The sequence below is a fragment of the Salvelinus namaycush genome, chromosome 16 (assembly GCF_016432855.1).
Source record: "Salvelinus namaycush isolate Seneca chromosome 16, SaNama_1.0, whole genome shotgun sequence".
Taxonomy (NCBI): Eukaryota; Metazoa; Chordata; class Actinopteri; order Salmoniformes; family Salmonidae; genus Salvelinus; species Salvelinus namaycush.
In genome coordinates, this window is record NC_052322.1 from 44,398,696 (window position 1) to 44,409,813 (window position 11,118).

At 50.3% G+C, this 11,118-nt stretch overlaps 1 protein-coding gene across 3 annotated transcripts; it reads left to right on the forward strand.

Moving 5' to 3' along the window:
* Positions 1-251: 251 nt before the first annotated feature.
* LOC120061479 (protein FAM110A-like) lies at positions 252-10,882 on the forward strand. 3 transcript variants are annotated; one of them, XM_039011324.1, is made up of 4 exons: positions 252-381; positions 7,135-7,480; positions 7,659-9,101; positions 9,149-10,882. In XM_039011324.1, the coding sequence occupies exon 3, from the start codon at positions 7,666-7,668 to the stop codon at positions 9,058-9,060; it is 1,395 nt and encodes a 464-aa protein (XP_038867252.1). In that variant the 5' UTR covers positions 252-381; positions 7,135-7,480; positions 7,659-7,665; the 3' UTR covers positions 9,061-9,101; positions 9,149-10,882. The 3 variants fall into 3 exon arrangements, with proteins under 3 accessions (XP_038867252.1, XP_038867250.1, XP_038867251.1); XM_039011322.1 differs by having other exon boundaries at positions 7,659-10,882; XM_039011323.1 differs by having other exon boundaries at positions 7,287-7,480; positions 7,659-10,882.
* The last annotated feature ends 236 nt before the right edge of the window (positions 10,883-11,118 follow it).

Consider the following 11,118-nt stretch of genomic DNA (forward strand, 5'->3'; position numbering starts at 1 on the left):
CCACAGTGGCACCATGCCCTTGTTTATCTGTCACAGGTCAAGGAAAATGTGTCCAACCTTTTAAAGGAAGTGGGGAAGAGAGTGTCAGAAAGTGTAAGGGATGTCATGTGGCTGAGAGCAAAAGTCCCTACGTCCTGCATCCAGAGTGGCTCTTCCTGATTCATGGCATAGGGCGGAGTGAGAGCAGGAGGAGGAGTGAGCCAGCCTTTAAAGGTTTGTCTTCAGACCGCACTCAGCACATGCTCACAAGGCGCAGACTCATGATCTACATTCTCATAGCCAGCTTTTCACTTAGACGAGAGGAATCTTCAGTGTCCCAGAGAGTGTTCTGTTGCAGGTCTTTGAGACTCCACTGAAGATTCCGTTCGTGAACAATCACAAGTAAGTAACTAGGACTGTCTCAACGAACAGATCAAACAGTCAGAGTTTAGACGTGGTTTGTGTCTGTGTGCTTTTATGGTAGGAGGCTTTGGTCTCTGTTAGTTGAGGTAACCAAACTTTGACTCAAGGGAAATAACTTTTTGTACTCCAGACATGTAAGTGGCATTTATATTAACCAGAAGCACATTCCATTTGAATCTAACCTAGATACATTTGTTGTAAGTTGGCTGAACAAATGTGGTTAAAAAACAAAGCCTGTGGAGACTTCTATCCATGAAGACACAGAGACCATCCATTCTGTCTGTCTTCTCGTCTCTGGCTCCTGTGGCCTCATTGTTGCTGGAATGTTCCTAAAAATACTGGCCTTGATTATAACATTTGGCAACTCTGCTCGAAGACAATCCTCTCTCGCCTTAGTCGGATGAAAGTATGTATGGCAGTGGAAGAATTGAAGTGTAAAAACTTACCAGCCATGCATTTCAGAATGAGCATGTTGAAAACTGATCGTGCTGTTGATAATGATGTAGCTAGGACCGCTGTAATACCGAACTGGGATAATGTAGCTTTAAGTCAAATCCACAGGTTGGCTGGTGGTCTGTGTATAGACTAGTGTGTACAATGCATTGGGAAAGTATTCAGACCCCTTGACTTTTGCCACATGTTGCTACATTACAGCCTTAACTCATAATGATGAAGCAAAAACAGATTCAGACATTTTTGTTTGCACAAGTCAATTTTTATTTTTATTTTTTACATAACAATTCAGACCTTTTACTCAGTACTTTGTTGAAGCACCTTTGGCAGCGATTACAGCCTCAAATCTTCTTGGGTATGACGCTACAAGCTTGGCACACCTGTATTTGGGGAGTTTCTCCCATTCTTTTCTGCAAATCCTCTCAAGCTCTGTAAGTTTTTTTTTATAAAAACCTGTTTTTGCTTTGTCATTATGGGATATTGTGTGTAGATTTATGTGTAAAAATAGTAATGTAATCCATTGTAACGTAACAAAATGTGGAAAAAGTCAAGGGGTCTGAATACTTTCCAATGCACTGTAGAGGTTGTAATATCCTCAGGCTGTCAGTTAAAACAAACAAACTTCCCCACTCTCTCCTGGGCACTTTGGACTTTGAGAGGCTCTCTGCCTGCCTATGGCGAAACAACCTGGGATTCCAGGGGTTAATCATTGGATGATGACTGAGATCTGTGTGTCTGGGGGAAAGTGGGAAAGTGGGGTTTTCTGGCAAAGCCAATAGGAGGCACCAGCTGGTGACTCAGCCTGGCCACTCTCTCCTCCAGAATCACATCTCTGTGATTACTGGGTGACTGGCTGACTGACTGGCTGACTGACTGGCTGGCTAACTGGCTGACTGACTGGCTGACTGGCTGGCTGGCTGGCTGGCTGGCTGGCTGGCTGGCTGGCTGGCTGGCTGGCTGGCTAACTGGCTGACTGGCTGGCTGGCTGGCTAACTGGCTGGCTGGCTGACTGACTGGCTGGCTGGCTGGCTGGCTAACTGGCTGGCTGACTGGCTGGCTGGCTGGCTAACTGGCTGGCTGACTGACTGACTGGCTGGCTGGCTGACTGGCTGGCTGGCTGGCTGGCTAGCTGGCTAACTGGCTGGCTGACTGGCTGGCTGACTGACTGGCTGGCTGGCTGACTGGCTGGCTGACTGACTGGCTGGCTGGCTGGCTAACTGGCTGACTGACTGGCTGACTGACTGGCTGGCTGGCTAACTGGCTGGCTGGCTGGCTGGCTAACTGGCTGGCTGGCTGGCTGGCTAACTGGCTAACTGGCTGGCTGACTGGCTGGCTGGCTGGCTGGCTGGCTGGCTGGCTGGCTGGCTGGCTGGCTAACTGGCTGGCTGACTGACTGACTGGCTGGCTGGCTGACTGGCTGACTGACTGGCTGGCTGGCTAACTGGCTGGCTGACTGGCTGGCTGACTGACTGGCTGGCTGACTGGCTGGCTGACTGGCTGGCTGACTGGCTGGCTGACTGACTGGCTGGCTAACTGGCTGGCTGACTATGGATATGTTTGTGATTGCGTCCGGGCATGCATATCTTTGTAATGCATTCATTGCTCTGTGCTCCCTTTCTCTCTCCTCTTAGGCTGAGCTACCACCACAGTAAAGGCCTGTGGAATTGTCTATACTGTGTTACCTAAGATTAGCAGGGCTGGGGACTGAGCCCTGGGGTTAGGGATTTCAGAGGAACATGAGTGGTTGTGAACAGTATGATGATAGATTGAGCTGGAGCACTATAGATGTGTTAGGGTAATTTAGGAATATGTGGAACGCTGTCTAATCGTCAGGCGTTTGCAGGTGAAGCAGAGTTGAGGGCAAAGGTTACGTCACAAAGCCTGTGTCAACATCATGACTGATGATGAGGGTTTCTGAACTATTCTCCTTTTATTTTTTTGTTCTAGTGGGCTAATGTGGACAAATGGCAGATCTCAGTGTCTGTATGTTTAGCTCCACCAGGGGTTTAGCTCTATCAGGGTTTGGCTCTATCAGGGTTTAGCTCTATCAGGGTTTAGCTCCACCAGGGGTTTAGCTCTATCAGGGTTTAGCTCCACCAGGGTTTAGCTCCATCAGGGATTAGCTCCACCAGGGTTTAGCTCCACCAGGGGTTTAGCTCCATCAGGGATTAGCTCCACCAGGGTTTAGCTCCACCAGGGGTTTAGCTTTATCAGGGATTAGCTCCACCAGGGTTTAGCTCCACCAGGGATTAGCTCCACCAGGGGTTTAGCTCTATCAGGGTTTAGCTCCATCAGGGTTTAGCTCCATCAGGGTTTAGCTCCATCAGGGTTTAGCTCCATCAGGGTTTAGCTCTATCAGGGTTTAGCTCTATCAGGGTTTAGCTCCACCAGGGTTTAGCTCTATCAGGGATTAGCTCCATCAGGGATTAGCTCCATCAGGGATTAGCTCCATCAGCGATTTAGCTCCACCAGGGTTTATCTCCACCAGGGTTTATCTCCACCAGGGATTAGCTCCACCAGGGATTATCTCCACCAGGGTTTATCTCCACCAGTCCCTCCTCCCATGTACCCCCCCATACCACTTTTCAGCCTGCATTTACATAACAACTCTGAACCTTAACACCTTCACACAAAGCAACAGTTTTGAATGATGCAGAGCTTGTTGATCCTGTTCACCCCAAGGCTTTAGTGTCACTGTCCTGATAGAAACACAATAACACTGGAGATGTATTAACATGAAACTCTGGCGGGCCGTTGGTGTGGGGGTTAAGACTGCCATGTGTGTACCTATCTACCTCTGAATGACAATAGCCGTTGGTGTGGGGGTTAAGACTACCATGTGTGTACCTATCTACCTCTGAATGCCACTAGCCGTTGGTGTGGGGGTTAAGACTACCGTGTGTGTACCTATCTACCTCTGAATGCCACTAGCCGTTGGTGTGGGGGTTAAGACTACCGTGTGTGTACCTATCTACCTCTGAATGCCACTAGCCGTTGGTGTGGGGGTTAAGACTACCATGTGTGTACCTATCTACCTCTGAATGCCACTAGCCGTTGGTGTGGGGGTTAAGACTGCCATGTGTGTACCTATCTACCTCTGAATGACAATAGCCGTTGGTGTGGGGGTTAAGACTGCCATGTGTGTACCTATCTACCTCTGAATGACAATAGCCGTTGGTGTGGGGGTTAAGACTACCATGTGTGTACCTATCTACCTCTGAATGCCACTAGCCATTGCTTCAGGAGGAGATGGATAGCCTAGGGTGGGTAGTTGTTGGTCTGTGTTGGAGGGTTGTGTTTCGACACTTCCCTTCTTAGTGCACAGTATTTGGTATTCATGGCCGTATCGCTGGCTGGGGCCACAGATAACAAAGCGAGTGGATTTGAGGATAATACCATCAGTTAGGATGGGTTTGAATGGGCAGGCGGCAGCGGCACCGTCTAGCGAGAAAAGATTAACCCTCTGTTTTATCCCCAGGAACAGGAGAGCTTTATCCTAATTACCACCTGAACAATGAGACTCATTTGTTGGTGTGATTACACCCAGTATGCTAACCATACAAGAATGCTAATCACACAATAGCATGAGTGTACCAGTTAACTGGGCAGTTGTTTAGGTCAGGAGTGAGAAAAGGAGATTGGGGGGGGGGTTACTAAATCTCTCGTCTGAACAAGAATCTGGGTTGAGTGGGTTCTGGAAAGATCACTGTCCGTCTGTGTGAGATTTGTCTTGCCTTTGACCAGGAGCTGCAGTGTTGGAGTGTTTGACAGTGTCCTGTCCTTGTTTGTATGTGTCTGGGCCTGTAGGGCTGCAGCATGGCTGTGTTTGGAGAGCTCCACAGTAGCTCTGGATGTGAATGATGACTGGGTCAGGTAAAGCCCAGACACTAGAGAGCCTGCCTGCCTGCCAGCCTGCCACTTCACCCAGTCAACACTCTGCCTGGGCAACTGGGCCAGCTATTAAAATACCTGCCACTTCGGGACAGCAGTGTGTGAGGAGAGACTGAGCTACACGAGACCATTCAACCTTGTTTTATGTGCCAATATCATGATTATAGTCATGTCCTTTCTGTGTGGAGACTGACATCTACATTACGTGTCCTTTCTGTGTGGGGACTGACATCTACATTACGTGTCCTTTCTGTGTGGGGACTGACATCTACATTACGTGTCCTTTCTGTGTGGGGACTGACATCTACATTACGTGTCCTTTCTGTGTGGAGACTGACATCTACATTACGTGTCCTTTCTGTGTGGGGACTGACATCTACATTACGTGTCCTTTCTGTGTGGGGACTGACATCTACATTACGTGTCCTTTCTGTGTGGAGACTGACATCTACATTACGTGTCCTTTCTGTGTGGGGACTGACATCTACATAACTTGTCCTCCTCTGTCCTCTCTCCATGCGTCAACATAACTTGTCCTCTTCTGTCCTCTCTCCATGCTTCAACATAACTTGTCCTCTTCTGTCCTCTCTCCATGCTTCAACATAACTTGTCCTCTTCTGTCCTCTCTCCATGCTTCAACATAACTTGTCCTCTTCTGTCCTCTCTCCATGCTTCAACATAACTTGTCCTCTTCTGTCCTCTCCCCATGCTTCAACATAACTTGTCCTCTTCTGTCCTCTCTCCATGCTTCAACATAACTTGTCCTCTTCTGTCCTCTCCCCATGCTTCAACATAACTTGTCCTCTTCTGTCCTCTCTCCATGCTTCAACATAACTTGTCCTCTTCTGTCCTCTCCCCATGCTTCAACATAACTTGTCCTATTCTGTCCTCTCTCCATGCTTCAACATAACTTGTCCTCTTCTGTCCTCTCTCCATGCTTCAACATAACTTGTCCTCTTCTGTCCTCTCTCCATGCTTCAACATAACTTGTCCTCTTCTGTCCTCTCTCCATGCTTCAACATAACTTGTCCTCTTCTGTCCTCTCTCCATGCTTCAACACCGTTGCTGAACTTTTCTTACTGATTATTTGCTGACTGTCTGCGTACAGTAACTTTTCAACTCCCATATTTGTATATCCATCCCTTTTCCTGACTGGTAGAATCAGGGTCATGTGATATTTCACATGATTATTTTAATACAGGATGTAGCTAGATTAGCGAAGGCATTTACTACTGGGACTCTAATGTCTATTTGTGTGGAGAGTTCTTTAGTTTGTCACATACAGAGGGCGACAGGAGCAGTGTGAGGTGAGTTACAGTAGTCTGAGCTGCCTGGTGCCTGCCGGTCCTGCTTTCTCTCTCTGATGCTACTGGGCTGGGAGGCTCTGGGAGACAGCAAGGCTTTAAAAAGATTAATAAAAAATTGACGGATGAATACGGTCATGCTGATGATGATAATGACGATGATGAGGGGAAAGAGATGAAAACGGTAGAACTTAGTGTGATGTAATCCGGGAGTTTGATGGTGTAACTGTAATGAAAAAAGATGTGTGAAGACAAAAAAAACGGAATTGCTTTTCAATTCCTTTGAAACTGGGGATCAAAGAAAAGAGGTGAACTAAGTGGTGGATGAGAGCTGTAATCTTCTGTGAGACCAGAACAGCAATGGAGCAATTCTCTTCTTTCTCCAGTCATGCATTAGGAGTATTAAAAAAGGCTCATGGATACCAGGCAGAGGTGATGCGCCAGAGTGTTTGTTGTACTGGGATTTAGAGGATCAGTTTTGGTGTTGTGGAGGGGATAGAAAACCTTCATATCAGCTGCCTTGACCGTTTTGACCCATATTTCATCACACAGACTTTCTCTCACTGTCTGTCTTGTGGTGTTGAACAAAGAGCAGAGCAAGTGGAGTAATGGAGGAAGTTGAAATGTTTTCATAAGATCCTGCTGTGTTTGATGCAACTGAATGTAAAATATTGTAGCTGTTTTACCTACTTTTCTCTCTCCTTTTTAAAACATTTTTCTTCTCCCTTTCAAGTCATTTAATTTGAATGAAAATTCAGTCTGTGTTTTGTTGTCAGTGGGGGAGGGGTGCAATTGGTCAGAATCCTTTGACTACAGCCAATAGCAGTGCAGCTCCCACCCTCCACCCCTCCTCCCGGCCCTGCTGAGATTCCCTGTCTGGCCTGTGATTGGCTGCTGTGGGACCCTGTCAGCCAGAGGCTGTGAGCGTGTTTAGGGGAGGAGTCAGATGGCATATTAAAACTGGGCTGTCTGCTCTCCTTTCCTTCAGTGTGCTCCTGTTTGCTCGTGTTAATGTGGAGCGGTAACGTTACAGGGAGTCCTATTGGTCTGACACAGTCTTCCTCGCTCTGTTTCTCTTCTCCAGGAGCCCTGCTGGAGCATCACCCCAGGGTACCCTGGGAATCTGTGGAGCTGCCAGTTGATCTGCTGCGTTTGAGGATAGTGGGAGGACCGGACAGACGGAGCAGGAGATTTAGTCGCTCAGACAGTCTGACAGTTTTCTGCTGTGTGATTTAGTTAAAGGGACCAACCAGCAGCTGCCACCCCAGGATATGCCCCCATTGGGTCACTGAGCCGGACTGATGTGTTGTGCGAGCCATGGTGACTCTGTCCCACAAGTAGCCTTTCAGTGAGGAAGACTGCGAAGAGGACAGACAATAGACCAGAGGAACGACGTGAAGAAAGGAGGAAGAGCAGCAGCAGATAAACCAGTAAGATAGTTAAAGGTGGCCTTGGGTGGCAGGGAGAAGAGGAGAGGGGGGATAAAAGCGGGAATATAAAATTCCTATTTTCTCTGGTTTAGGACATTTGAGAGCGCAAAAAGGACGTTGAACATTACCCCCCCCCCGTCTCACCCTCTTTTCCTAACTCTCTGTTCCTCCTTCACAGCTCCAGAATGCCTGTAGAGACCCTCCGGCCCTCAGACGGGCGTCTGGCAGGGGTCCCCTTCACCTCAGCCATGCCTTTCCGTATCCTCAACAAGGGACCCGGCTACTTCCGGCGGCCCGCGGAGCCCGGAGCCGGTAAGCTGAGTGCGGTGGAGCGTCTGGAGGCGGACAAGGCCAAGTACGTGAAGAGCCAGCAGGTGGTGCTCACCAGGCAGGAGCCTGTCAAACCACCCATCATCCGCAAGCCTCTGCTGTCCCCGGGCATGATGCTGCAGTGTCGGATCAACGCCCCCCCGGCCCGCAAGGTGCCCCGGCGGCCTGCGGACTCAGAGAACGGAGGAGGGACAGGAGGGGTAGGGTGGCGGAGGGGACCACCTCTTAACCTGGAGATCCTCAACAACCTCATCAACAATGTGTGTGATGGACCCCTTCTCTGCTCCCCATCTTCCGTCCCCTCCTCGCCCTCCACCTCCTCTCCTTCATCTGGGGGGAACAGCATGGGGAATGGACTCTCAGCTGACCAGGAGAGGAGCAATCGAGTCCTGAGCAACCTTAAACCGGTTAATAACTGCTACACCTCCTCCTCCACCACCTCCTCCTCTTCCACCTCCTCTCCCCTCAACAACAACAACAGCCAGACCTGCCCTGCCGAGCCCAGCCACCGGCCGCCCCCTGTCCCAGCACGGGGCATCAGGGTGGGGGTGCCAGCGCCCTACAGCTCTCCTAACTCAGTGACGGTGCGCAGGGTGGATGTGAGGCCCCAGGCTGAGCCGAGGAAGCCCCAGAGGACCCGGTTTCAGCCTCAGATCAAGCCCAGACAAACTTCCCAGCCCCAGGTGGCTCAGGCCCCATCACCACCGCCCTCACAGCAGGCCAAGCCCCAGCCCCTCACTCCCACCCGGGCTTTGCCCTCTCCCCCAACCTACCTGCCTCCCAGCCCCATGCTGATCCGGGCGGACATGATGCCCCCAGCCTCCCCTGCTTTCACCCGCCTGTCCTCAGCCAGCTCCAGGGGGTCTCGGCCCGGCTCGGCCCGGAAACACCCCTCCCTACACCGCTCCAAGTCTGACCTGAGCGACCGGTACTCACGAGCCACAGCCGACCTGGAGCGCTTCTTCAACTACTGTGGGCTGCACCCAGAGGAAGTAGAGGGCATGGGGGGAGTGGAGCGCTTCGCCAGGGCCAGCTCAGACATTGTGTCTGTGTCCAAGCTGCGCAGCGCCAGCACCCCCAGCTCTGAGTGTGAGCAGGCGCGGGAACAAGGGGAAGTGGAGGGCGAGGAGGGTCCTGCTCGACCCGGGGAGCGTGTCCCCTACGGAATCTCAATCATCGAGAGGAACGCTCGTGTCATCAAGTGGCTGTATGGGATCCGGCAGGCGCGGGACGCTGTGTCCAACGTTTAGAGGAAAGAGACAGAAGGGGGAGGCTCTGGAATGATACCCAGGCCTAGAGGAAAGAGACAGAAGGGGGAGGCTCTGGAATTATACCCAGGCCTAGAGGAAAGAGACAGAAGGGGGAGGCTCTGGAATTATACCCAGGCCTAGAGGAAAGAGACAGAAGGGGGAGGCTCTGGAATTATACCCAGGCCTAGAGGAAAGAGACAGAAGGGGGAGGCTCTGGAATTATACCCAGGCCTAGAGGAAAGAGACAGGAGGGGGAGGCTCTGGAATGATACCCAGGCCTAGAGGAAAGAGACAGAAGGGGGAGGCTCTGGAATGATACCCAGACCTAGAGGAAAGAGACAGAAGGGGGAGGCTCTGGAATGATACCCAGGCCTAGAGGAAAGAGACAGAAGGGGGAGGCTCTGGAATGATACCCAGACCTAGAGGAAAGAGACAGAAGGGGGAGGCTCTGGAATGATACCCAGACCTAGAGGAAAGAGACAGAAGGGGGAGGCTCTGGAATGATACCCAGACCTAGAGGAAAGAGACAGAAGGGGGAGGCTCTGGAATGATACCCAGGCCTAGAGGAAAGAGACAGAAGGGGGAGGCTCTGGAATGATACCCAGACCTAGAGGAAAGAGACAGAAGGGGGAGGCTCTGGATTGATACCCAGGCCTAGAGGAAAGAGACAGAAGGGGGAGGCTCTGGAATGATACCCAGGCCTAGAGGAAAGAGACAGAAGGGGGAGGCTCTGGAATGATACCCAGACCTAGAGGAAAGAGACAGAAGGGGGAGGCTCTGGATTGATACCCAGACCTAGAGGAAAGAGACAGAAGGGGGAGGCTCTGGAATGATACCCAGACCTAGAGGAAAGAGACAGAAGGGGGAGGCTCTGGAATGATACCCAGGCCTAGAGGAAAGAGACAGAAGGGGGAGGCTCTGGATTGATACCCAGACCTAGAGGAAAGAGACAGAAGGGGGAGGCTCTGGAATGATACCCAGACCTAGAGGAAAGAGACAGAAGGGGGAGGCTCTGGATTGATACCCAGACCTAGAGGAAAGAGACAGAAGGGGGAGGCTCTGGAATGATACCCAGACCTAGAGGAAAGAGACAGAAGGGGGAGGCTCTGGAATGATACCCAGGACTAACACAGGTTGTTTTTTATTTATTGATAAATCCCACAGACAATTGAGGGGTAGATATTTTCCTGGAGGACATTGTTATTCTGTATTGTGTTGCCTTACGGCATGTATAGTATCATTTCTTAGAAGAGAATAAGGACCAGAAATCACACTCCTCTCTAAACAAATATTCAAAGCAATAATGGCAGTGGTAGAAATGATGGAATGCTGAGGATGATGGTGATGTTGACCAGATGCTCTGGTTCCTGCTGTCACTGTCTGTCTGAAATACAGGTACTTCGGAGGCTGTGTTTAGAGTCCAGGCCCTGTTCTCTCTGCACAGGGGTCCAGGGCCCTGTTCTCTCTGCACAGGGGTCCAGGGCCCTGTTCTGTCTGCACAGGGGTCCAGGGCCCTGTTCTGTCTGCACAGGGGTCCAGACCCTGTTCTGAATTTACAGAATCTAATGATGCAAGAAAAGGCTCTGGGTGTTCCACAGCTCTCACACGTGTGTGTGTGTGTGTGTGTGTGTGTGTGTGTGTGTGTGTGTGTGTGTGTGTGTGTGTGTGTGTGTGTGTGTGTGTGTGTGTGTGTGTGTGTGTGTGTGTGTGTGTGTGTGTGTGTGTGTGTGTGTGTGTGTGTGGAGCAAGAAAGACTAGAACTTCATTGATACTGTGAAACATGAAAGCTTCCATTAAAATAACCTGTTTTACTTTCTTGTAACCTTGGCTGTAAGACTGTTAATTAATACCGTTGCTGTCAAGCATGCAAGTGAAAGTTAATGTGTCCTCATCTCAACAAAGCACGATCACCTATACTCACGACTCACAGTTGAAACAGACGTGTTCAGGTCAGTGATAGAGTATGGTCAATCGCTGTGTATTGTGTCTGCGTTTTCTGTACCGCAATTGAGTCTCTAATCAAACATGTCTGCATTGGTCAAGTTAGTCTCTGTTTAT

Bases quoted from the DNA above. Each gene is read 5' to 3' on its own strand.
- LOC120061479 (XM_039011322.1), top strand. From the start codon at position 7,666: ATGCCTGTAGAGACCCTCCGGCCCTCAGACGGGCGTCTGGCAGGGGTC.